Here is a 27,621-nt window from a genome sequence, read left to right as displayed (position 1 = left end):
TATAATTTTTCTTAGATTCCTCTTATCCAAAATATTCTATAGAAAGTTGAGGAAAGGATCTATAAAAATCACTCATTTATTTACCGGTTTATTAAAAGGTGGGTGAGGTTCCCTGTATTTTGAGTTCATAAATGTTTTGACAAAGACTCTGGGTCCAGGATAAAAGATAGAATTCCAGCCATTCTAGGATCAAGAGAGAGCTCAGGAGATTTGCAAGGTTCATGTGCTTTAGCAGACTTTTCGGAGAGAATATTAGATATATTAGATTTCTAGGGAGGAACCTAGAAATCTACAAATTTTTGAAGTTTTTAATTGTTGTTCAAGTACAGTTTTCTGCCTTTTACTCCCATCCTGTTTCCACCCTCGCCCTTGTTTTTGTCCATGTGTCCTTTATGCTTGTTCCTGCAAACCCTTCCCCTTTTCCCCTGAAATTCCCTCCCCTCTGGTCACTGTCAGCCTGTTCTCCATTTCATTGTCTTTGGTTATATTTTGCTTGTCTGTTTGTTTTGTTGAATAGGTTCCTTATAAAGGTGTAAATATTTGTAAGTTCCCTTGCAGGAAACATGTGTGACTGGTTCCAAAATCTGCACACTTTACACTCCTTCACTGAACTCAGAGCTTCCCACTGGAATCTATATAAATCACATTTTGAAGGATAAGATACATGTTAGTAAAAACATTAATTTTAATGGGTCTTTAGGAGGCTTTGAGTCCCATTATTTTCAGTAACTTTTTAAAATATTAAAACAATTAAAGTCTATTCTATGTTTGGGTTTATGCATTAGGCCTTTTTCAATTCTTTTTCTTTTATTGCCTTTAGTTACAGCAAATATTTTCCACAAAAGAATTTATTCATAAACTATTTAAGAAAAAACATAGCTCGATCTTTCTAAATATGTGTTTAATGTGTATACTATTCTAATTATGGAATAATAACTGAAAGCAGTGGATGAATTACAAATACAGAAGAAGTAAAGGAATAAAGTATGTCTATCTGCAGTCTAAATTTTGAATATCATACTTCATTCGATGCTTGGTTGGATTGGGGTTTCCCATTTTTGGCGTCACAGAGGCAGGGTGTGGCATACTATGGTCCTTCGGCTAAATCTTTCCAATGCCCAATTTTTAAAAGAAGGATTTATTGGACCCTAGCCAACACATTTAGTTACACATCGTTTGTGGTTGCTTTTGTGCTACAGTAGCAGAGTTGAGTAGCTGTGACAGAGACTGTATAGCTCACAGATGGTAAATATTTACTGTGTGGCTCTTTACAGAAGATGTGTGGTGACCCTGCTCTAAATGTACACCTGTTCTGTGGCTGCACCGACGTGCTTTCCCCCATCATTGCTTGAGTGTTCCTGCTCTACAACCTCCCAAATGCTTCCTGTTTTGCAGGAGTCAATCTCCTGTGGCTTTAAAATAATTATGTTTGAAATCCGTTCAGCCTCCTTGATTGGGTGTTTTGTGTCTCTTTAAATATGGAAAATTCTCTGATAATTTCTCTTTATATACGTTTACTTCCTGTTCTTTTTGTGATTTTCTTTTGGAACTCGAAGTAGGTAGTTTTTCGTTACCTTTACTAATCTTCTGTGTACCTTGTATTTTTCCATCTCTTTATGTTACACTTTGGGTAACTTCTTTTGTGGTCTTTCGTGTCATGAATTTTCATCGATGTCTAATTCGTATGTTTAGTTTGTATTTCAGTAGTTTAATTTATCTCTATGATTTCTAAAAGTTTGACTTTTTCCCCTTAAATCATTTTGTTTCTTTTTAGTATTGTATTATTTTTCTGTCCAATGTTTCAAACTTTTTTCATTTCTTTAAATACTTATTTTATCACAGGTTATTATTTTCTTTCACGATAGCTCAGAAATGCATATAATAATAAAATTTAAAAATGTACTTTTACATCTATCTTTTTTTAAGTATCTCTCTATTTTGCTTTACTGTGTAAAATATCAAACTATCATTTCTTTCTCTCTCAGTTACTATATTATGCCTCAGAGGAATTCTGTACTTTTGATTACTTTATTTAATGACATAATCTTCTTTGTATGTTGTTTGTTGTGTTTCCATAGGCTAGATTTCTTGAGTGGAATTTACTGTTTCTCAAATGGAATCAATTATTTTAAGGGTTCTACAATTTGTGTACTCAATTTGCTTACTCCTGAGGTTTATTATGTTACATTTATTTTGGTCATATTTTTCTTATTCTTTTAATTGAATTCACACCCATTTTGTCCACTTTTTTATTTGGACCTCACGGTGTTCTAAATGAAGGTAAATGAATACATTGTGAATTTTGAAGTGGGTTTGTCCTTTCAACTTCCTTGCTTTTTAATTGTTTTGAGTATGAATACTTTGATAGGAGTGTTTTTCTTTCTAGTTGTGAGCTATCAATCTTTGCGTATTTTTCCATTGGTTTTTATGATTAAGAAGTTCTTCTGTAACCATAAAAGAGTTAATTTGCTATGCTAAATTTCTTTTAGTATTCTTTTCTGTTGCTAATATTTACATTTAATTCTACAGTTATTTGCTTCTTGTTTTGTACGTGATGTACATGATTGTCCCATCAATTATTCATTAATTACTCTTCAACAGTATATATTATCGTATTTTTGTGCTTTCTAATTCTAATACCTGTTATGGATTTCTCCTTGTATAATTCTATTACAATTTCATTTATATCCTTTATTTCTTCCTGTTCTTGGGACATTAAGGATTATATGGATCCATATTTTATAGATAATTTATAGCACTATTCCCAGACTTACGACTGATTGAGTTCCGAAGTGTGGGAATGAAACTAGTGATAAGAACATGGACGGTGACTTGGTTGTTCAGCTGTGGATGATACATTGGATTCTCAGGGATCTGGAATACAGCCTTACTCTAAGAAAGAAGTGGATCGTATTTTCTGAGCCTTATGAAAAAGAGTTCAATATATACAATAAGTTAGTGGTCTATTGGCTGGCAAGTTCTAGGTATATTCAAGAAGTGACATTTGTCATGAGAGAGAGGAAACACAGTAATAGTAGAATAAGGGAGAACAGCCAAAACACTAAGTCTGATGCTGTGAAAGTATCTGCATACACTGCAATAGCTTCTGAGAAGATCATTTTAACAGTAGATCTATGAAGTGTCAAAAATGAAGTAAATAATGTTGGGATTCTCATTAATAACATATTATCCCATATAATTCATTTGGATAGTTTTCCATGAAAACTTGTTTTCTAATATTGGATATTTAAGCATTAGTTACAGCAAAAGGTAGTTCTCTGGCATAATGTCTGTAATATTTCTGAACAGTAAAGTATTATTACAACTTGTAGAAGTGGTAATGTCATAAGCAGTTTTCTTAAAGTATTTTTTCTGAACTATTTTGTAGGGCTAAAAGATATTACATGAGTTGACAACACACAGGATATGACAAATATTATATGCACATACTGGGTGTTGTGGTGTTTTTCTTTATAATGTGTTATTTTTGTAGTGAACCAACCATATTTTATTTTTATTAAGATTTATTTTATTTATTTTTAGAGAGGGGAAGGGTGGGAGAAAGAGAGAGAGAAAAACATCAATGTGTGGTTGCCTTTCACACACACCGTACTGGGGACCTGGCCCACAACCCATGTATGTGCTCTAGACTGGGAATTGAACCAGCAATCCTTTGGTTTGCAGGCTGGCACTCAATCCACTGAGCCACACCAGCCATGGCCAAACATATTTTTTTTTTCATCACTCAAAAGTTGCTGCCATTCCTCTCTGATAAGCTAATAACTATTCATTAATAATCAACCTCAGAATCAGGATAATGATAATAGTTCTAAAACTGGAGAAGTATAAAATGTGCTAATGAAACTTTCACAGTAATTTTATGAAATGTTTTACAATATTTTGTTTTATGAAATATTTTTGATTTTGCATTTAGAACTACTCCTTAGACTCTTTTCATACCTTATTTATGAACAACCCCCCTTCACCCTCCTGCTTTCAGCAATCTTCCTGAGCTCTTTTCGGGTACCATATGAAGAAATCAAAATGATGATATTGGAAGTGGATGAAACACAGTTGGCAGAGTCCATGATTCAGGTAAAGTAATGGGCAGAGAGCTTAAATTCCAACATTTCATTGCAAAGCTTCTCATTAAATAGAAATCTGTAAGTGAAGCAAAATTCTTAAACCAAAGCATTCAAGCGGAAAATCATTGCTGCATAATTAGTTTTAGCCTAACTTTGGCATTGCCAGGAGATAAAACTCTGAATGTTCGCTTAAGTGCAAACAAAATATAATATTTTCAAAATGATTACATTTCAATTATTTTAATTGACTTTTCTGAAAGCCAGGTTGTTTAATTTTACATTTTTGTTTTTGTTACAGTTAAGACTAGTAATATGTTAAATTTACTTGTATAATCTTTCCACTGTGTGTTTTTCTTAGGCTTATGTGTCTTAGGAAGTTGTATTATTATTTAAGATAAAAGACTGAGGGAGATGTCTCTTCCTTCAGAGTAACCTTACTAACAATCCCTGCTGGAGTCATTTGTGCTGCGAACACCGCAGATAGTTTGCATAGTGTTCTGAATTCATTTAGAAGACTGGAAGATTTTTTAAATGGATTCAACTGATGGTATTTTTTAAGAAATGCTAGTGTGGTGCCAAAGTTACTTGCCTAATTCCACAGAGAGCACATCTAGATAGAATTTTAAATTGGAGAAACAAATCACAAATTATATAGCAAGAGGATGACGTCTTCAGTGTACTGTCTTTTATTTTTATAATGGAGGAAAAATGGTGTTTTAACAATATAAAGAAAATAAGGATTATTCGTTGGTCTTACAAGTAATTAAAATTGTTCTAAACATTTTAATTCATCAATAAATCGTAACATTAGGATTTGTTCCTGGTTTCATCTATCCTATCTTGTCTTCTAAATGTGATTTGAATATAATCCCTTTAGTGATTTGTGCTGTGAGTCTCCGAGACATAATCTACATGATTGAACAATTTTTAAGTACTTTAACAGTTTCTTTTTACTAGAATTTTGTTAATTGATTGTGTATGTGCCTTGTTCTTAATTGACTTCAAATTTCTTAAAATTTTTCTACTTTATACATGTTCGTATTTTTTATAATGCATTTGTTAAATATTCATGGAATAGATTTTAACTTGCTCAAACAAATGGTTTGGATGATCATTGACTTGTTGTATAGAGTTGGAAAAACAAGTATTTTCATTTGAAATTCATATCTAAAGAGCATTGAGTTCCATGTAGCTTATTAATATATTAATTTTCTATTACAACTGTAACAATTTACCACAAATTTAGTGGCTTTGATTACACAAATATGTATTATTATAGGTTCCTATGGAACAGAAGTCTGGCCTGGGCCTTAGTGTCCCAAAGTCAAGGTGTTGGCAGGCTTGCTTTTCTTTCCATAGACTTTAGGGAAGACTTTGTTTTATATATACACAGGGTCTGGCAGAAGTAAGGTTTGCTTGAGTGTGGTTGGCAGGGTAATCATATGGGTGCAATAATTTATAGTTTTAATTTGAACATTTCACCTAAAATGTCATATGGTGTGCTTGAGTGAGGTATTGCTATTACAGAATGACATGCTTATGACTTTGTAAGAAAAGATTTTTGTAATAAACAAGGAACGTTGTATGTGCCGGACCCTGATACATATATTTAATATATGTGTATTTACATTTAGTATATACATTTTTATTTAATATTTACTTATGTGTATGTTTTGTCTTTTCCAGTTCCCATGGCTGCTTCCTTCCTTGGCTCATGGGCACAGTGCTTTCTCTCCTGAGCCAGCAGTGCTGCATCTCTGTCCTTCCTTTCGTAGTCGTATCTCCCTCTCACTTGATTGCTGTCTCCCTCTCCCACTTTTAAAGACCTTTATGTATGATTACATGGGTACATCCGGATAATTCAGGATGATCTTTTTGTTTTAAGGTCAGCTGAAAGAATTCTCTATGTCACAGAACCTAATATTTTCACAGGTTCTGGGGATTAGATGTGGACATCTTGGGGGAGGTTGGGTCATTATTCTGCCTAACAGACTTCCTAAATATAAAACTGGTCTTATGAATTTAAAATTTAAAACTTTTGTTTGGACATATGCAAAGTCTTCATAGCATAATGACATATGCTGTAGTCATTAAAAAAACAAGGATTTCATGATATTTGAAGTTTCTTTTTTTAATTTTAATTATATGTTCCTTATGGCAACATATTTTTAAAGTGAAAAACTGCCTGTGTTGAACAGGATAGGGAATGAGCATTGCTTGGCAATAATTACTCTTTTGGTAGGTTTTATTCACTTCAAAACCTACCAAATCATGACCTCATTTTGGTTTATTTATTGATCTATTTATTTATTCCTATATAACAACATGTCGGCATTGATGTCATTTTCCCACCTCGTTCTTCATCCATTTAGCTTCCTTCCATCAGTCTTTGTTTATTTAGCTCTGTGTGTTTGTGTATGCACGCCCACCGTGTGCAAGGCACTGTGTTAGGCTCGAGCACAGACTTTACCTTTATAGAATTGACAGTGTGGCAAGAGAGATTTTATATATATGTATATACAGATACACACACATACATACATATATTTAAAATACGGGACAGACATAGCTGATTTACGATAGTTACAGAACTACATAATGTGTTAGGGGAGTGCTAGGTGTGTGTATGTGTGCATATAAGCGTACTCATAGGTTGAGTACGGTGTGGATATGGAAAAGGGCAGAGAGGTGTGTTAGTCATTTAGTGAGGGGCAGTCATTCTGGCAATAATAAAGCCCTCAGGTATGAGAAGAGGAAAAGCTGGGTGTGTGAGGGCCACTGTGAAGAGTTGCTTAGTTTGATAGGATCTTAGGATTTATAAAGTGTATAGGGAAGATGGTGAATGGAGAGATGACGGAAATTTGAGCCTGTGTTCTTACAATACTTTTATTGCTTTGAGATGAAAAAATAATGAAGTGAAAAATTTCTGCTGAGAAATTAAAATTTAATTATATATTAACTGAAAATATTCAGGGGGATTGGATGGTCATATAGAGAGTGCTAAAGAAATTTAGAAACCTGATGTAATAAATAATTCAAATAATTTAACTGTCAGCTAGAATGATTATAAGAAAATATAAATAGCCTGGCTGGTGTAGCTCAGTGTACTGCACATGGGCTGCAAACCAAAGGGTCACCAGTTCAATTCCCAGTCAGGGCACATGCCTGGGTTGCAGGCCAGGTCCCAGGCATGCCTGGGTTACTTGAGAGGCAACCACACCTTGGTATTTCCCTTTCTTTCTCCTTCCCTTCCCCTCTCTCTAAAAATAAGTAAACATAAAATATTTAAAAAATAAAATAAAATATAAATAACCAGGTCTTTTGGTCCCAGGCAGTTCTTCTAAGAGAAATATCTATTTATATGGGAAAATCATATACCCGTATGTTTTTATTTAGTTTGTGGTAATAATATAGTGAATATTTTTTTAGGAATGATTTTAAATTGCCACTTTTTGTTTATGTTTGACCAGTCAACCAAATTTTTGTTGAAAGATACACACTGAGTGAGTGGAAAACTTGTTCTTTGATCTAACTACTTTGATATATAACGTACTCTGACATTATTTTTTAAATAATAACATCTTTGAGGGATTTTTCTCCCATTAATATGTATAGCATGATATAGGCATAATTTAAATTTGTACTTGAATTTTAGCTTACACAAAATATACTGATACTATAATTTAGGATTGTGAGCACCAACTACTCTATTTTTCTTAATTTTATTATCATTACACTAACTGGTTATAACCATGACAGTCAAATACGTTTGACACAGAGAATCTATGTAAACTTTGGCCAAGGGATTGTATAATCATTTAAGTTCTAAACAGAAGCATAATTACATGTATTTCCATGCTCTTCTTCCATTGGGAGAGTTTGGGGGGGTGTGTGTGTGTGACTTGGGAAAGGCTGTGCGTGGACAAAGGAGTCACAATGACCAATTGAATCTCGTTTCTGGACTGCACATAACTCAGGCAAAGGGCCTTGCAGCCACAGGCACTTCAGCTCCTAAAGGATCTCCATCTGTGTATGCTTTTATCTGCAGGTGTATCATTTTGCGTCTTCAGTGCCTTTCAGAGTTTCTTTCCCATTAGAAGAATTACTTTGTCTGTGTTATAGAGATACCTTTATTTTTATTATTAAAACCATACTCATTTGGTTAAACCTTGCAAGAACTGTCACTATAATACTCTTGATTTCTATTCCTTCCCTTGCCTTTTAAGTAGCAATATGATAATTTCTTTATCACTGTGAGTGAAGTGTTAAAATATGTTTGGCTTTGCCTGAAATTCCTGACATTTAATTCCCTAAAGCTGAAATGTAATTGATCACATTTATCCAGGTGAGAAAGCTGTTTCATTGGTATAGGTTGAGTTCTTCTTTCTCCATTATACACCTAATCAAATAAACATTCAGTAGTGCTTGATTTGAATATATAATAGGTCTGGATAGAGAAGAAGAAAATTGCTTTCAAGATGCAGAGACTGCAGCTTAAGTCTTATTATAAAGGGAGGTTACCTAGAAATAAAATTAAGATTAACTTCTTTACTGATTTCCTTCCCAGAGGTTATTGATAAATTTTCCTACAATTCAAGAAGCACATTTAATGAAGACATTTTCTTTTGGTTTTAATTTTTAGAACTTAATAAAGCATCTTCCTGATCAAGAACAATTAAACTTATTATCTCAGTTCAAGAGTGACTATAACAACTTAAGTGAACCAGAGCAGTTTGCTGTTGTGGTAAGTACCGTCTCAGTGTTAACTCTCTTGAGGGGATTTTAATATTGTGGAAAACAGGAGAGAAAATGTCAAGCTTTTCACTCATTATTACTCACACACATTTAAGGTTCTTCTCTTTCTTTTTAATGTAAGGATATTCGTGGGAAATTATGTTCATTTAAAATATATATTGAGACTCTAGCCTTAAGTGAAGTCCAAGTCGTCTTTAAAAATATATGTGATTTTTATATTCTCTATTTACTGTCAAAATGTAAAATCAAAATTATGGTTTATTCTAGAACTGCAATCCAGCAGATTGCAAGAGTAACTCCAGTTTTTTGTTCTAATCACTTACTTCAGTTCATCTCATGTTTTAGATCTGAAATTAGAAATATAGTTATTATTACTTTTTTTGGCAATGAGGTTCAAGAATGAAATAGTTTAAAAAATCTTCAGAAACCTTGATAATTGTCTTGTTCCACCTTCCTATTTATAGAAACTAGGGTCTGAGGAGGTGAGAAGACTTGCCATTGTTGTGTATGAGCTGTGTTGCAACAAATTTAAGATTTTTATCAAGCTTTTTTTCTCCTGCTTCTTTCTCCTACCATTAAATTATCATTTTGAGGTTGGTTACATTCAGTTACCATGACAATACTTTAGTGTTCCATTAAATGTACACACTCATATACATATATACACACACATCTGTATATGTGTATATATATGGTTATTTTTATATTACCTCTTCAGTTATACTATTACCAACCTCCAGGGATCTGATGAAATTGCATTTGATAAAATTTGGAAAATTTGGATTGACTGACTGAAGGACTGACTGTGGCCTCCATACCATATTTTGCATGTTGTTGGCATTTGCTATAAAACTCCTTCCTGCCTTGCCCTGGCTGGTGTGGCTCAGTAGATTGGGCGCCAGCCTGCAAACCGGAAGGTTGCTGGTTAGATTCCCAGTGAGGACACATGCCTGGGTTGCAGGCCAAGTCTCTTTTTGGGGATTTGTGAGAGTCAGCTCTAGTACATCTATGTTTCTCTCCCTCTTTTTCTCCCTTCCTCTCTCTCTCAAAAATAAATAATAAGATCTTTAAAAAAATAAAACTATTTCTCGTCTCTTCATAAAACCATGCTATTCAGCCCTCCCTGCAGTGCCTCTCCTTTCCTCTTATTCCCCAAGTTCACAAAACTGAATAGAACACAGGAGTAACCAAAACCCCCTAAAACAGAGTTTTCCTATTCATAGTCTTCTCATTCTTTTGAAACTTTTTAACTTACCGTATTTACAAAAATGCTTTTCATTTTCCCCCCAGTTTTTCAGGGTACTGTTTTTCCTCACCTGCTTCTGTATTTTCTTATTTGCTTTACTTCCTGTTACCTGATCACTTAGTCCTTCACTTAGTCCATATACAGTGTTCTACTTGCAGTGTCTTCCATATGACAGTGAATGAATAAGGCAGATTACATTAAATTTATAACCACAGATCAGAGTTTTTATCTTTGGCCATTTTTTTTAGCCCTTGAATGAAAGTCATAAAGTGTAAAATTATAATTTTGTAATATCTTCCAAGTACCTTAAGTCTGAAACCCATACAAGTTTATATTAAATGTCTACCTAACAAATAATTTTTCATGTTGCATAGCATCACTGAAAAGATTGGAAATTATTACCACATTCTCATGATTGTCACAGAAGAATGAACTCAAACTGACAAATATTTTTAGGTTTGTTTAAAATAGCCAAGTTATGCTATTCAAACAGTAGTGTTCATATCAAAGAGCTGTGATTTACAAGCAGTGTACTCATAGGGGTAAGAACATTAAAATAATTATATTCCCAGATAGTGGCACTAGAGGTTATAGTTTTAAGACATATGGACCACTTCCCTTTCATGACTTGTCAATTCAAACTTGACCTTGAATGTACATAATCTGTCACAGGTCATACCTGACTACAAATGGAATTTAATGTAAAAAGAGTAATGCTGGTGGAAAACATCTGCTACAGACAGTATGAGCAGTGCTTTATCATCTATTGATTATGAATGTTCTTGAACACATTGCTTTAAGTTCTGGTTTGGGTCATTCTAGCATTTTAAAATATGATTGTTTTGGTGCAGAAAATAGAAAGTCGAAGAACATGTGAAAACTTTATATCTTGTCAAATCATTCTTTACCTTCGCCTTTTTCTATTTCAGCATTTTACCATTCTCAGTCTAGCTTCCCCTACTTCTCAGCCCCCCCTTCCCACCAAAAAGAGGGGGGTCCTGCTGAAGTTACAAAGAATACGTGGGAGTTATAAAAAAAAAAGGGACAAAAAGTGCGGAACTGTGTGGAATGCCCAAAGTTTTTCTGCTCTTCTTTCTAGATTAAAAGTTTAATATTAAGTTTGCTAATTAAAGTGGTATGTTTTCAACTTATCAACATTGTATAAATAATATAATAATTTGGTAGGCTTGGGAAATTGATTGTAATTATCACATATATTTCTGAAAGATTCCCATAATACTAAGTTTCATGTTTCAAGTAACAAACTTAATGAAATTATGTTTATGTTATTGATGATGGGCTGTTAACATTGAGGTGAGGTAAGGTAAACTGCAGATTCCTATATACTTTTATGTTGTAGAAAAATATTTACTTATTGACTTAATCTGGATTTAATGTACTCATTTCAACCTAAAAAAAAAACATCAGAGTTGTAAATAAGGAATCATCAAGGGTGGAGATAGCGTTTTAACCCATAAATAGAGCTGTGGTTTGCCTTTTCATTTGTTTGCACCATAGATTTGTGATTAGCTCTATTTTGTTCTCAGGTTCTATAGACTGATAATTATTATTTTTAGCATTATTTTTATTTTAACAGAAATTAGTTAAAACTCTAGTTATATTACTTGCTAGTGAGTTTTACCATACTTGATTCTTGTGAATTACAGATTTCTCAAGTGTTGTGTATAAACATACACATGAATTTGATAGAGTCACTACAGTTGTTTGCATTATATAATCAGCTTTAATTTTGTAAAACAATTAACAAAAAGTAGCTTTACCTGGACTGTGGCATTTGTTTTCATTATTTTGTCTTTGATTAGAAAGGCAGTGTGCAAAAGAAATACATTCAAAATGCTAGTAACCAGAGTCAATTAAAGCCTTATTAGAATACATAAGATGTAACATATAAATTAGAAATGTGTTTCTCTTTTGTTTTATATTACTTTACATACAGTTTTCCAGGGCTCTGTGTCCTAGACGGTTACACTGGTATACATATATATTATTCAGAAATAGTATGTCAGTGTGTGTCCTTGAAGCTTTCTTTCAACCACTGAAGCATTTGATATGTCTACATTCTCTCCAGGTTTCCTGTAATACAGAGTTTCGTATTCACACTTATTTATTTCTCCGTTGAAATTGGAAGCAAATTTTTACATGCTGTTACTATCTACATTCCTAAAGGAACTGTCTTAATGCATAAGTACAAGACATGGATATTTTTTGAAATTAACAGTTCAGTTGCTCATCAGTTTTTTCTAGTATTTCTGAATTTTAAGGTACCTTCTTGAACCTTCCTGCTGTCCTTGTGACTCAGGTGTTCCGGGTCTGGCTCTGTTTATACACTGCAGTGGAGTAAGTGGCGGTGACGTGGTGGTGTTTGGTGGGCTGGTACCTTTTAGAGTTAACATCAGTGCTACAAATTCAGGGCGTAGAACTTTAAGATATTATTGACTTGTTTTAGTAGCTGATTATAGTATATTTGTATGTCCTGTGTTTTCTGGGAGATTTTGGTATATGAAAAATAATGCATCAAAAATTTTGGACTAAGGGTTCTGGTCAAATGCTATTTTAGAGGAATGTTCTGGGAGTTAGTACGTTTCTTAATTTTTTTATGTAACTTCAGATGAAGGAGATAGTTTCCATTCTGATTTTGTTAGTTCTGAGCAGAGGATACTAAGTATTGACTGATTTGCTTAATTTGAAAAATTCTTTTTCTTGGACAGTCCAGGGCAAATTTTTTATTGCGAAATTGGTTTGTATTCGGCATGATCTAGCCCCATGCTTTATTTAAGTTAACTTTCCATTAAGAAGATGAAGAAGTGAACATACGCTTCCCAGAAACTCATCAGATCAGTTGGTTGCCTGTCTTTCCCAGATTCCTTCCTTCCATATTCAGCCCCAGCACTTCCTCCTTCATCCCTCCAAATATTGCCTGCTTACCCTCCTGGTTCCCACGGAGCAGACCCTGGGTTTAGTTGTATGACTGCATTTTAAAAACCGTTTGCTGTATTTTTTTGATCAGTAAACCACCAAGTAACATCACTATGCTCACAGTTACATGGTTTAACTGTGTGAGAAATAAGATATGTAAATATTCAATGATCAGAAGATTAGCTGAAATTTGGAAAAAGGCCTAAAAATTTACATTTGAAACTTGGTACTCTATACTTTGATTAAAAACTCTGAGGTTTTGAGTATTTGTCTCTATATTATTTAATTCTATTAAGCTGCCTGTTCTTCAAAGGAATCAAATGCTTTACAGTCTGGTTAAACTGAACCAATGTCCTGTTTTTGTGCTGTGTTTTGATCTGCCACCATTTGGTGGCACTGTAGGGCAGGGCTTTTCAACTTTGTGCGGTAGAGACCTCCAGTTTTGTTTTTGTTTTTTTTTAATAAAAAAATGTTGTAGGGAGTTCATGCTTATTTCCCTGCATCAGAAATGCCTTGTTTTAAAGTACACCCTAATATTCTTGTTGTAAAGCATTCAAATAACATATAAAAATATTGAATACAATTGAGAAGTTCCTTATACCTCACTGTCCTACTACATTCCATATAAGCTATCATTTTTAACATTTTGTTGGATTTCCAATCCTATTTCTTTGTATTTACAAATATGTGAATATTTGTATACACATTAAAAATTCCTATTTCTGAAACTTTTTAACTGTAAAATGTATTTTGGAGGTTGTTTTTATGATGTGCTGCTTTAAATTTTTGATGTGGCATTGCATGGTTCATACTAAGACTTTTTCTTTTAACTATTTCCTCAGTGAAGGATGGTACACTTTTGTTTTCCCCAGTGCTTTACAAAAATAATTTTGTATATGTTTTTGAAGGCTATGCATCCTAGAGATCTGATGTCTGCTCTACCTTACATTTTAAATATGTTTAAAGATTTTATTTATTTTTAGGGAGGAGTAAGGGAGGGAAAGAAACATGAGTGTGTGGTTGCCTCTCACATGCCCCCTACTGGGGACCAGGCCCACAATACAGGCATGTTCCCTGACTGGCAATTGAACCAGTGACTCTTTGGTTTGCAGGCTGACACTCAATCCACTGAGTTACACCAGTGGATTGAGTTGGGTTTTATAAGTGAATTGACATTAAAAAAAAAAAAAGTCCTGTTACTCATTTAATGATAGGAACATGTTCTATGTATAGAAAAAGCTTGGTCCTTTGTGCTTAGTAGAAGCTTGTTAAATAGCAGTTGATTAAGTCTTTAGTTTAGAACATCTTGTAAAGATGTAAAATGAAGAATGAAGTGCCATTGACTTTCACTAGCTCCCTAAAACTATTTAGATGCTCCCTATAACTTTTACATGGATGTCCAAAATCCATAAAATTGTAGTTGGCCTTTAAAAAAACTTTTTTGAGGCATAATTGCCATGCAATAAAATGCACATATTTAAATTTTTTCAATTTGATTAATTTTGACACATGAATAAACTCATAAAACCATCACCATAATTAAGACAGTGACCATAGCCATCATCCCCAAATGTTTCCTCTGGTCTCTCAGTAATGCCCTCCTCTTCTTTCAGGTACCCATCTTTATTAGGTCTTTAATGAAGCAATTCCTGCTATCCCCTCCCACCTCTTGGCTTGCTTCCTCCCCCCCCCCCCCGCGCCCCCGCGCCCCCCCCCCGTGCTTTATCTTTCCTTGTAGCTTGCTGTATGTTTCTGGGCCTGTCAATATACTTCCTTTCCCTTTTGAGGAAGCCTTCTCTGGAATGCTGTCCCTAACACTTCTGTTTATTTCTGCAGACTTCAGTATTTTCCCCTTTGGATGCCCTTTACGTATCTCTCAATGGTTCTTCTTAATTTGGAACAGAAATGTTATTTTACATGTTACATCTTCATTTATGCTCAGAATTTTTTGATGGGCTGGAGTATATCATGCTCATCTCTATATTATCAACACACAGCCCATTTTCCAGCCCCTGGTGGCCACACAGTATTGGCTAAATGAATATATGAAATAAGGGAATGATGAACAGAAAGGAGGAAGAATAATAGCAAAAACAATAAAATTTTTTTAATGTTAAATATTTTTCCAGATTTTAATGTTTGTAGACCAGTTTATGGTTCACCACCGAATTGGGAAGGTACGTTTGTTATAGCTGTGAACCTACATTGCCACATCATCATCATCCAAAGTCCAGACTTTACAGTCGTGTTCGCTCTTGATGTTGTACATTGTATGGATTTGGACAAATGCATAATGACATGTGTACATCATCTTGGTTTTATCCAGAGTATTTGTCATGCTGAAACAAATGTTTTTAAAGTTACTTTTTAAAATAAAAATGTTGATTATTTTTGAGGTAATCATTTTCATTTTTATTAAGATGAATCTCTTAGTAATGATTTCTGTGTGTGAGAGAATGGATTAATTCAAAGTAGACCAGATAATCAACACTTTTGTGCATAGAACAAAAAAAGAATAGAATTCACTTTTCCAAAAAAGAATAGAACTTAACTGCCCTGTGAAATTGCAGCTTAATTCGTATGCTGCTCAACATTTTACTTTTCTTCTGATACCACACCTCCATTGGACTTTTTCCTTGATCCTCCTTTAACTCAGAAGGCTACGTACAATACTGCTTTTGGCCTCTGGTTTTATTCGAAAAACAGTTGAGGAAATTGTAATTTGATTTAACAGGATGGCTTACTGAAGTACCTCAGATAAGACTGACCAAGACAGGTAAGGAACCTGAAAGAATTTCTTCACTGAACCATCACTTTCCCAGACTAACAAATATCTTCATCTTTCATTCCTTTGGTGTGATTATTTCAAGTGTATTGCCAAGTATCCAGATACAAAAACAAATCATGTTTCATAGAATTATCACTTTAATATTAACAAAGGATGTGGAGTTAGTATGATATAATTTCTTCTTCAAGACCCATTTTGGCTTCTTGTAATTACTACTTTTTCTCTTTAATAATTCATCTTTGATCTTATCTCTCAATGCTATAAATCTTACCAGAATCTCCTACTTGAAAATAGTTCTATTTGCCTTCTGCTGCTGCATCGTGGTTCCTGTCCATCTGTCCCAAGTCCCTCTAATTTCAATGTTTTAGACAGCACTTTGGCAAACTCATTGGCTAATCTTTCAGTATCCAGGAGGACATTTGTTCAGAATAATATGCACTATTGTAACTATATTCCTAGCTATTATAGCCTTAGAGGTTTGTTCTCTGGAGATCACAAGCATTTATCTGTTGTTCAGTATTCTTGTCACATTGCTTTGCAGCCTTCTTGACATGCTCCTACCAGGAGCCAGGACTTCATACGGCTCAGTGACACAGATGGTTTTCCTTCCGTCCAGTCCAGGGCTTGCTAATTCAGCTTGATTTCAGTTATGTTTGACTTGTAGCCTGAAATTATTCCAACATTTATTACTTCTGTACTTTTTATTATAATCTGATATCTGCCTCCCATCTCCTTCAGTCTCAGTTAAAATAGACACAGTGTTGAGTTTTTAATTAAACTTACTGAAAGTTTGTTGGTTTAAGAAGTTAAAATCAATGGTCAGCTGAAAGATATCTTTACCTTGCCCATCCTATTACTTTTTCTTAAAATCTTATTACTTACATGTTTCTTTTTAGTTCTTCCTACACGTTATCCAATGGAGAGATACATGTTAACAAAATTATTAAAAGGTCATTTACATCTTTCCTTTACATGTTTAACAAGTAATAGAAAATAATGTACTCATGTAATAGATTTACCAATTTAACCAATGTACTAGAAATTCACAGACATCAGAGGCTTTTTTTAATGGTTAAATTAACATGGCTCCAGTGCTGGAAAGGTGAGTATATTTGAGAACTCTCCTCATGCCGACCTGAGCTCTCATTAGAGGCCGACCCCGAAGCAAAGGCTCCAGGTCGTGGCGTTTCCTTGGTGTGGGCCTCAGCCTTGTGGTGTTACAGGCCCTGGACTGCCGCCTAGTTTATGGATGAGTTGATAGCTTGAGTTTATGTTGGTAAGCACAGCACTGATACATTTTATTTGAATACCTCGTTTCACTGGTTCACCAGTGATTCAGCTGTGCACTTGACAAATATTTATTGAATAACAATTGTGCTGAGTATTCCTGTAGGTTCTGAGTTTATTGCTGTAAACATATCTCTCACTCCTTATTGGCCTTATACTTTAATTGAGCACAGCAACAATATACATATAATCAAAAGTGTAAGATAAATATAATCAAGCAATAATAGAACTCCTGTGGAAGTGGTGGGGTGAGCACCGTGTTATGGGTTGAACTAACATGGCTGGGGAAAGCTTAAAGGGGTATATTTGAGCAGAAGTCTGAATACCTTTAGTTAGCTGTGTGGCCGTCTTGGGAAAACATGTTATAGATGAAGGAGACCACAGCCCTAAGGCTTTTGCGGGCAGGTAAGTTTGGCACAGTTGAGGCCAATGGCTGTTCCAGAGTGAAGGGACATGGAGGGTGGGAAGAGGTGACATGAGAGATGACATTGCAGCCATGGTGTGAGACCTGTGGCACTTATTCTAAGGAAGCCATTGGAGCATTTTGAACAAAGAAGTGAGATGATCAGGTTGATGCTTTGGGAGTATTGTTCTGGCAGCTGCGTGAGGAACAGATTGGGGGAGGGGCATGGATTGAAGCTGATGGCCAGTTAATACACTATTATTGTGATCCAGTAATTGAGAAAGAGTGCTGGCTGGACAGGTTTGATGCCATTGTCACTTGTGAGAAGTGGTCAGATTCCACAAGAATTTTGAAGGTAGGGAAGACAGGATTTCCTTTTTTTTTTTTTAACTTTTATTTATTTATCTTTAAAGGGGAAGAGAAGGAGAGAGGGAGAGAAACATCAGTGTATGGTTGCCTCTCATGTTCCCTATGCTGGGAACTGGCCTGCAACTCAGGCATGTGCCTTGCCTAGGAATGGAACCGTGACTCTTTGATTCACAGGCCCATGCTCAATCCACTTAACTACACCAGCCAGGGCAGGAAGACAGGATTTCCGATCGATTGGATGGGAGTCTAAGAGAAGTCAAGGATGACTGCAAGGCTCTGGGCCTGTGTGATTAGAAAGATGACTGTCCACTTACAGCAAGAAGAACAGATTTGCAGTAGGAAGGAAGCTCACTTAAAATGTGTGTTGACACCCAATTGGGCATATGAAGTAAGCTCTGAGTTCAGGGCTGGATGTATAAATCTGGAGCCTTTCTCATACAGGTGGCATTTAAAGCTCTGGGAGGGGATGAGATCATCAAGGAAGTGAATTAGAAATGTAACCTAGGAGTCAGTGAAGGGCAAGAGGAAATATGCAGACACTACTGTTTTTCTCAATCTTCTCTCTGGAGAGGGACTCATCATCAGCACAGTTTTGTTTGTTTTTTTTGCTGCTGGTTACCGCCTCTCTGAGGAAAATTGCAATCTGTGGTCTAGGGAATTGTCCAAGGTGATTTTATAATAGGACACTATTGCAATTTGTTTCAAAAACTGAGCATGAGCTTGGGTGAAAGGGCGATTTGGCATTTGTAGGACATAATTCATCAGGGATCTTTGGAAAGAAGCTAGTGCTCATGAGACTATGTGTCTGTAAAAAGAAAGGAAAAATCTACTTTGCCTCCAAGCAAAACTTGCTCTCATATGAAATAGTGGAATAATCTCTAATACATCATAATAATTAGTATATAAGTGCCTATATTATGAACTAATATGAAGTTAAAATGTCAAAAGTATACAGGCATATCCCTTGATAAAATAGCTCATTTAATCAAGGGCTTGAGTTCATTTAGTTCAAATCTATCTCAAAATAGTAATGTCAAATCTGGCCGGTAAGGGGAAAATTCACTAACATACTAGCCTTGTGTTCTCTGTAGAGAGAACAGTGGGAGGGTAAATGAAATTGAACTCTGAATGAATTCTCTTTATGAGCTTTTATTACCCTCGCTCCCTTGAAATTAGTAGAATGTCAGTTATATTAAATAATGCTGCAATTATTTAACTTATTAGAACTAATAAAAACACAGAATGATCAGAATAATACTACATTTTTTGAGGAACTCTAATAAAGTTGCTCAAAAAGTTTGAATTTTCCACTGATTTATCTCGATCTTTCCCACTTTTTGCTTGCATTTTATATAACATTCATGTAAAATGTGTGAAAGAACTTGGTAATAGTAAGAAATAATCTATTTCATTTTATCTTCAACACAGTCTGTTCTTAACAGAGTAAGTAGTGACTTCAGTAAGATGATGTTCTCTGTCTCCCTGTAACCCTGCAGTGGCTGACAGTGCCCTACACACTGCGCAGCTGGTTTTGGCCTCTACCACTCTTCCCCAGCTCCTGCAGCTTTAGGCACACGGGCTCTGCACTATTCCTCAGGCCCATCACCATGGCGATTTTACATTTGCTGTTGGCCCTCTTGGGACCTTGCTTCCTCTGGATATGCAAATGGCTTCCTCCCTCCTGTCCTGCCAGAAGAGTCACCTTCCCCAGGTCTTTTTTATCCTGAGCACTTTATTTGAAATAGCATGCCCAGTTGCCCTTATCACTTCTCTTCCCCACTTACTTTTTCTCCCAAGTACCCATCTTCTTTCTCACTTGCTGTATTATCTTCTGTTCATTAACCTATTTATTATTCTATCATAAGAGTGTCTTTAATCTCAGGAATCATCCTTTTGGGTATCTAACATGAATTTATAATGTCTTGGTCAATATCAATAAATATCTGATGAATGAATAAATAACTTTCCTTAAGGCACTTTAAGATTTATTTTAAATACTAAAAAACTAATCCTTGTTAGCTTTTGGCTCACTAAGTCTTGCTGTGAAGCATGTTTTAGTGTAAAAACATGAATCTGGGTTAAGACAACTTCTTGTTACTTAGTATTCCTGAAAATAGTCTTTATTACATTTCTAGTCTAATTAGACCTGGGTTTCGGGCAAGTTTCTTCAAACCCCTCGCTTTTTTTTTATTACCGTCTCACTAGGTTGTGGTGAGATTTGAGGAGATGGCGCACACAGGTGTCAGGAGTGCGGATAAGTGCCCGTCGTGGCTGCTGCCATCATCATCCCGTTTTTATTTTGGGCGCTTTTCTTCTCCTCTGTTGTGATGTTATTCCCTTCTTTATATGTGAATTTTTTCCTCACTGTTGTGTAGTCCTCCCGCATGTGTGTGTTTTTGCTTCAGTCACTACTGTCTTAAGAGTTACTCTCTTGGTGTGTCGGTGACCTCATAATTCCAGATTCAACACGTGTCCTTTCATCCCTGGTCCCCTGTGCTGGTGACTTGTGGTCACCCGCTCACCCTGTTGGCACTGTCTCCTTTTTTGTTGTCCTGTCTACTGGCTCCCTTGTGCTTCTTTTCTCACCTCTTCTCTGGCTCTTGATTGATGTCTTTTAATACCCAAGTAAATGTATTCTTACTCAAATACTGTTTTCTGGGCTCTTTTTTTTTCCATACTCTATTTCTCAATGATTTTTATTCAGCACACATTTATTAATAACTCATTTTGAACATCTTCCAGACATTTTGTACTTTGACTTTTAAGTATGCAAAATTTAATGTCACACAAAGCAGCCAAGGGGATGAGTTAGAAGGAACCTGACGTAAAGATAAGTACTGATTCATGAACATTTCCATTATGATCAGCTGTCGTACCTTCTAGACCTCATGGTGCTGGAATATTTTTTTTTCTATTCCTGGGAATAGCCTTCAGGAGTTCGAGACAAATTATTGAAAAACTGGTTAGGATAAGCTTCTCTTCTAATAGTAGTCACAGATGTTGGGGCCAGAAATTTGAGCTTAAAAGCTTTCAACTTCAAGATCTTCCACTAGGAATATTTAACCAAGGATCCAAGCCTTAGCTTAGGAATCCCCTGAAATGAAAATCACCCAAATGCAGACAATAACAGCTTGGTGGTTATTATGGAAAGTGTGTTCAAGGGTCCCCCCCCCAAAAAAAAAAAACTCTGCAAATCTATTTTAACTGTCTGAGATATTACAAGACAGCAAGTTAGCCCTCTGCTTCTAAATCATGTGGGATGGGGTAGTGAGAGGATATTAAAATCTTACTCTACATTAGTTTAGTCTGATTATTTTTTTTAATATGGTGTGGAGACTTGTTATACTTAGGAGATGAGTGTTTGGATAATAATAGCAGGTAGAGAGATTAATTTTAGAGTTTTTGGTCAATGACTTAAGTATTGGACCAAATGCGCAGCAGCAGAGCAGCCAAGTAATTACGTGACAATGACCGGTATATTATTTGAATTTGTATAGTGATGTGGTTTACATAGTATGTCTGTATACATTTATGTGCTATATTCCTCACAGCAGCCTATTAAGTTTGCAAGAACTGAAAGTCATATAGAATTGGCAACTTAACCATGACTGCTCTCCCCCCCCCCCCGCCCTGCCCCCAACGCACACACAGCTGATAAACAGAAGAGAAGGATTCAGACTTAGGATTTGTGACTGTACATTTTCGTGTTTGATTTGGTTTCACACACTGCTTTGTTTCTCGGTATAAAACTCTTGACCTGTTGGCAGAGAAGTAGATGTGGGGGAAAAGGTCATTGGATGCACAGGAAAGGTTTTACAATATACTTTAGCTTATAATGTGTTTTTACTCAGGATTTGACTGTTTTTTATTATCAGAAACTTGGGGCCTAAAATGGGAGGGAAATGCACTGTCCTTCCTTGAAAAGCCTGGTTTGTGTAGACGTTTCTGGAACAGGGACTGCCTTGCTGGCTCATTCCTCTGTGGCCTGACCACTGATTTCCCATGGAAAGTTTTTCGGCCGTTCTCTGTCCCGTGGCTGACAGGGGAACAGCAGGCACTTTGGTGCTAAGGGCCAGAGCCCTTGAAAACTTTTCTGTGATTTCCAGAATCAATTGCATAAAGTTTGATTTCAATTAATTTGCATTAAGTGAAATAAAACTTGGTACACAGGATGGCGGTGTTTTAGTCCTGTGTGTGTTTAGTTCATTATGGTACTTGCCTATATATTTTTTTAGCCCTTTTCCCTCTTTGTTTATATTTTTATTCTGTATTGAATTATATGTTTCATTACACATACTTAAGTTCCAAACCAGTCTTGACTCTTTTGAAAGGATAAATCCCTTTACAAGTTTCCTGTCCTAAACTCAGCTTTATCTGTTACTAATGCTTTTTTTTTTTTAACCGAGGATGCTAATGTTGTATCCAAGTCCCCATATAATATTTATTTCAGGTTGGGATAGAGACCAGTCAAAGTGATTTTCCCCTCTTTGGTGAAAAGTTAGTGTTAACTTTTGACCACCAGCATTGCCACTACCAAATCATTTGTCTTATAATATTTGTTCAAGTTCCTTTTTACTAGAAAAATTAAGTTTTCTTTGTGTGTATGTGTACTGAGCCATTGATAATGCAGATTTATATTTTTACATTAAATAGTAATGATTCAGTATAAATATTAATGTGTTTAAGAGTTCACATAGTTTGTAGCTTTCTGCTGAAAGTGTGATAGGACCAGAATCCGGTCCACTTTCTGTTTACTGAAGTTGCAGTACAAGTCTCTTCCTGCAGTGATCTGTGTGGCATTTCTGAAGTTGTATGCCACGGACAAGTAGTCTTTCTGTCCCATATAACAAGGTTTCCTTTGTACGTAGGTCCCCTTGGAACGACTAACCACAGGAAAGCACCCAAGTCATTTTGATCCACTGAATGCTTATATATTCTGAAGGGGTTTAAAGATCTAGCAGGCTTATATTATAGGTTTCATTGACAGTATTATTATTTATATTTTCCCTAAGTTCTGACCCAGAATTTTTTGAAGCATTTTATATTTGGAATGTAATTAGGGAAAAAATAGTTCTGTTAGCTTCATGACTATCCTTTACTGCTTGTCTATCTGCTATTTTCTGTTCTCATTTTATTACTATATGTACTTTTTTTTGCCTTCTTCATTTTTCTAGTTGTTTTCTTAGGGGCTATTTCTGCTGTTTTCTTACTCTCTTATTTCTTAGTGGATTCTTATAACCTTTTTTGGAACTATGTGTGATTCTGACTGCTGGCCCTAGTAATGACCTCTCTTGCTATTTGAAGACTCCTTATATATTTTTTTAACTTTATCCTCCCCCAATGCAGGTTTCTGCCTATTTTTTCCCAACCATGGGTCTTAACTATACCCCAATCCTTTATTAATTCCCCTTGTCTTAGTCCCGCCTTCCGACTTTGCTTTGTTTTACCTTTAGTCAGTAGCCACATAGTTCTCCCACTCTGCCTTAAGTGCAGGTCCCAGACCTGGTGCCTGCAGCATCTTTGGGCAAAGCATTAGACATACTTCATTACTGAAGAGCAGAGGAGTTCCCTGAAAATGTAGCATAGTCATTTGACTCGAATGCTACCAAATGAAATGCACCCACCAAAATCAGTGGCTTGAACTGAAGCATGAAACCAAACACTGAATGAATGTCTGAAAAGCCACTGATTTATTTTTAAAAGTCTCTAAGTGGATTTTATTTGTCTTCATGTAGAAATAGGAAAAAAACTGTAAACAATACCAAGAAACACAACATGGTGTCATGTATAAATACAGAAACACCTTTGCCATTAATATTCTGGCATCAGAATTTTTAAATTCTGGGCATAGTTATTTAAAATGGTACAGGAAAAACTAAAGGCTAGGCAAGACGTTGGCTAAGAGTATGTGGGGAGTTTTATTTATTTATTTTTTATTTGAGCTATTTAGCAAACATTACAGGAAAAGGCCTTGTTATTCCTTACTAATTTTGAGTAAACTGATCTACAACATAGAGAAATTTTTCTATGTCACTTTTTTAAAAAGATTTTATTTACTTTTAGGTAAAGGGAAAGGGATGGTGAAAAAGAGGGAGAGAAATGTCAGTGCGCAAAAGATACATGGATTGGTTGCCTCTTCCCTGGCCTAGCTTGGGGTCTGGCCCTCAATCCAGGATGTGCCCTGACCGGGAATTGAACGGCTGACCTCTCATTTTGCAGGCCGGCACTCCGTCCACTGAGCCACACCAGCCAGGGCTCTGTGTCACTTTTTCTTACCTCCACTACCCCAACCCTGCCTCCTCAAAGTCCCACTCTCAATTTTTTTCCTCAGATCAAGTTTAATAGAAACTGCAAAACATCCTAAGTGATGCCCACTGCCGTGCACGTCAGTTGGCCTGCTCCATAGCAGAGGTTGGGCTGTTTCCCCCCCGAGGAAGGAAGGCTGGCCTCCCCGACCCTGTCCCGTCCCACACCTCATCTGGGCTAAGTCTAAGGTCTGGTGTGTTAGACATGACAGTAGTAAAAGTAAAGGTTTTGTTTCCATGGCCGTCCACTGCCCCATGACCCTACAATGGCCTAGTGCTCACTTCTGCTTAGAGAAACACTCTTTACTCTTCTGGGCATCGGGCTTCCAGCCAGCTGGGCACGCCTCCCCATGTTCGTCAGTGAACTGGGAAGCCTGAACTAGTCTCAGAGTCTTTGTGCAAGGAGGGGCCTACAGGGACATCGCTCATGGTCAAGTCTACTGGTGAGACCTGCTTCTGGAAGTAGAGTTAACGGGCACCGGGCTAGATTACATCTAAGGGTAGCTGTTCCATTGTAGTTGTTGTTGTTTGCTTCCTGCCTCCAGCTCCAACTTACCCTTTTACACGGTAACGGACTAATCCTTACCTGGTCCACTGGTCGATCTTGAACATGTAATTAATTAACCTCTTGCAAGTATAGAGGATTTAGCCAAAGTGGTTCTTGAATGTAGATATCATGTTTATGGTATTCTAATGATTGCTCATAATCCCTCTTTTGTTAAATGAAATTCTGAAAGTCAGGCAGGGATTTCCATACTTAGAGTGCTTTCATTGCATACGTGGGTATGAATGGCAATGGGAAGCCAACTTTAATGTAGAATAAAATGTGGGTATTCATTTTAGAACAGTATGGTTGGGAAAAGGTACAGTTTTAGGGATGGTAGTGCTGGGCCAGTGCATCATAATTGTATGTGTTTTTGTACTTGCCATTTGTCGACTGCCTGCTGCATTTCAGGCCCGATGTTTTTGTTTTCAGTGCCCTGCCCTTGTCCACATCACAGCTAGTGACCTCTCACTGTAAAAGTAAATGAGATGAGGTCATTTCCAAGCTTAAAGTACACTAATGGTTTTAAATTTTATTTTGTGTTATTAATAAAACCACTGCAGGGTTTTGTTTTTGTTTTTTTGATTAATGATAGCATGGTGTATCTTTTTTGTTCTTTTAACATACTGCTATTACAGGCAGCATACTAGTTGAGTCTCTCTTTTGTTTTGTTTTGTTTTGTTTTGTTTTGTTTTGTTTTGTTTTGATCCAGTCTGATCATCTCTGCCTTTCCTGGAAGGTTTTGTCCTTTTTCTTTTTAGTGTGGTTATTCATATGATGGAGTTTGAATCTACCATCTTGCTATTTGTTTTCTGTTTATCTCATCTATTCTGCAGAGTTCTTCTTTTTTTGGTGGAATATTTTAATTTGTTTCACTTTTTGTTGGCTTATTGGCTGTTACTCTCTGTTTCATTTTACTGGTGGTTGCTCTGGGGTTTATAGTATATATTTTGAACTACCTTGAAGTAATGTTATAACCCTTTATGTGCAATATAAAGCCTTATAATAATATACTCCCATTTTCCTCCTCTTGGGCTTTCACTAATATGCATTTTGCTATAGCATATGTTTAAAACTCTTAACATGTTATTTTTACTTTCAACTCACTTATTTTTTAGAGAAGCTTGAACATATTAAAAATGACTTTATGTCTGTATACTTATATACTATTTTGAGTATTTTTCACTTGTTGGTGTGATCTTGTCTTTTATCTGAAATTCTTTCTTCTACCTGAAGAACACCTGAAATATTTCTTCCAGTGCTAATGAATTCTTTCATTTTTTTCTGAGGAAGTCATTTTGAAAATGTTTTTGAATGAGATTTCAGGTGGACATTTTATTACAATTATTATTATTTCAGCACTTTAAATATGTTGCTGCACTGTCTTCACAGTCAAATTTTTCTGGGCAAGATAACTGCCATAAAACTCAACTTTGTTCCTCTGTACATGTGTTTTTTTCTCTGGTTGCTTAGAAAATTCCTATCACTAGTTTTGTACAATTTGATTATTTTGTATCATGGGCATCGTTATCGTTTTCTTCATATTTCTTCTCCATGGGGTTCATTGAGCTCCTCAAATCTGTGAGGTTTTAGTTCTCATCTAAAATTTCTAAATTTCTGAGGAATTTTTTAGTGCTTATGGTTTTTTTTTTCCAGTTTTTTCCAAGTATTTCTTCCCATGGTACTCTTATTTTAGTGACTTCAATTACACATATTTTTATTATACATATATTATGCCTCTTAAAGTTGTCCCACAGCTCCTGGTACTCTTTATACTTTCTTTTTACTTTTTTTTTTTTTAATTTCAAATTCTATTGCCATGTATGTCAGTTCCCTGATTTTTTGTTGTGTCCTAATCTACATTTTTTCTTATTTAGTGATCTAGGATATTATAGGGTTTTTTTTCCTCTAGAAATTGATTTTTTTGGCATTATCACGTTTCCACGTAAAATGCTCAGTGTTTCCTCAACCTTCTCAAAATGTGAGATATAGTTACAATAACTTTTAACTTCCCAGTGTAGTAATTCTGTCATCTGTGTATTTCTGGCCCTGTTAATTAACTATTTTCTTCATTGATTGTATTTTCTTGATTCCTTGGGCCAAGATAATTGTGGGTGCTAACCAAAAATTTTACTGTGTACTCTAGATATTTTTGTGTTCTTTATAAATATCCTTGAGCTTTGTTGTGGAAGGCAGTTAAAATGCATGGCAACAGTTTGATACTCTGTGAGCTTTGTAAAAAGCTTTGTTACGTGGAATCAGAGTAGCTTTGAATCGAGAGCCTTTTTTCCCCCACTAATGAAAGCAATACCCTTCTGAGAGGAACTCAGTGTTCAAGGTATTTGAAGGTTTTCCCCGCTGACTGGTGAGAACAGGTGTTATTCCCAACCTTCTGTGAGGATCAGACGCTGTTACCTCTACTCCTTTTGCCCGATGTGTTCCCAGGCCTCCAGTGTTTCTTTTTCCCACGCATGTGCTAGTCACTGCTACAGCCAAACACTCCTGGGGGACCCCTTGAGATCCTCAGAACTTTCTGTATTTTCTGGTACTGTGCCTCAAGACCTACCTGTGCCTCTCCAGCATGTCCGGACTCCCACCTCCATCTCCTCCACTCATGGAGACATCCTCGCTTTGCCTCGCTTCTCCCTGTGCTGCAGTTTGGAAGTTGCAAACAGTAAGCTGGGGGGGGGGTCATGGGTCATAGGCTCACCTTGTTTGTTTTCCTCTTCTCAGGCACCACTGTCCCACACTGCCCGGGTCCAAAGTCTCAAAACTGTTCTTTCAGGCAGAGGGGACAAGTCTACTCACTATTGGCATCTTTGGCCAGAGAGGGAATTTCCCTTCCCATCTTCTGATGGTTTTCAATTTAATGATAATTTGTGAGATGATATAGTCTCTTTCT

General features: G+C 36.0%; 1 protein-coding gene across 2 annotated transcripts in view; it reads left to right on the top strand.

Moving 5' to 3' along the window:
- DIAPH3 (diaphanous related formin 3) overlaps window positions 1–27,621 on the top strand; it is a 470,657-nt gene that overhangs the window by 227,269 nt on the left and 215,767 nt on the right. For both annotated transcript variants that reach the window (XM_053665456.1, XM_053665455.1), the window contains 2 exons: window positions 4,001–4,095; window positions 8,728–8,829. In XM_053665456.1, the coding sequence (XP_053521431.1) occupies window positions 4,001–4,095; window positions 8,728–8,829 (197 nt within the window). The remainder of the gene's footprint in view (window positions 1–4,000; window positions 4,096–8,727; window positions 8,830–27,621) is intronic.

Source organism: Artibeus jamaicensis, unplaced genomic scaffold, assembly GCF_021234435.1.
Source record: "Artibeus jamaicensis isolate MK-2021 breed Jamaican fruit bat unplaced genomic scaffold, CSHL_Jam_final contig_415, whole genome shotgun sequence".
NCBI lineage: Eukaryota > Metazoa > Chordata > Mammalia > Chiroptera > Phyllostomidae > Artibeus > Artibeus jamaicensis.
The sequence above is the reverse complement of the archived record's forward strand: the minus strand, read 5'-3'. Positions and strand labels throughout refer to the sequence as shown.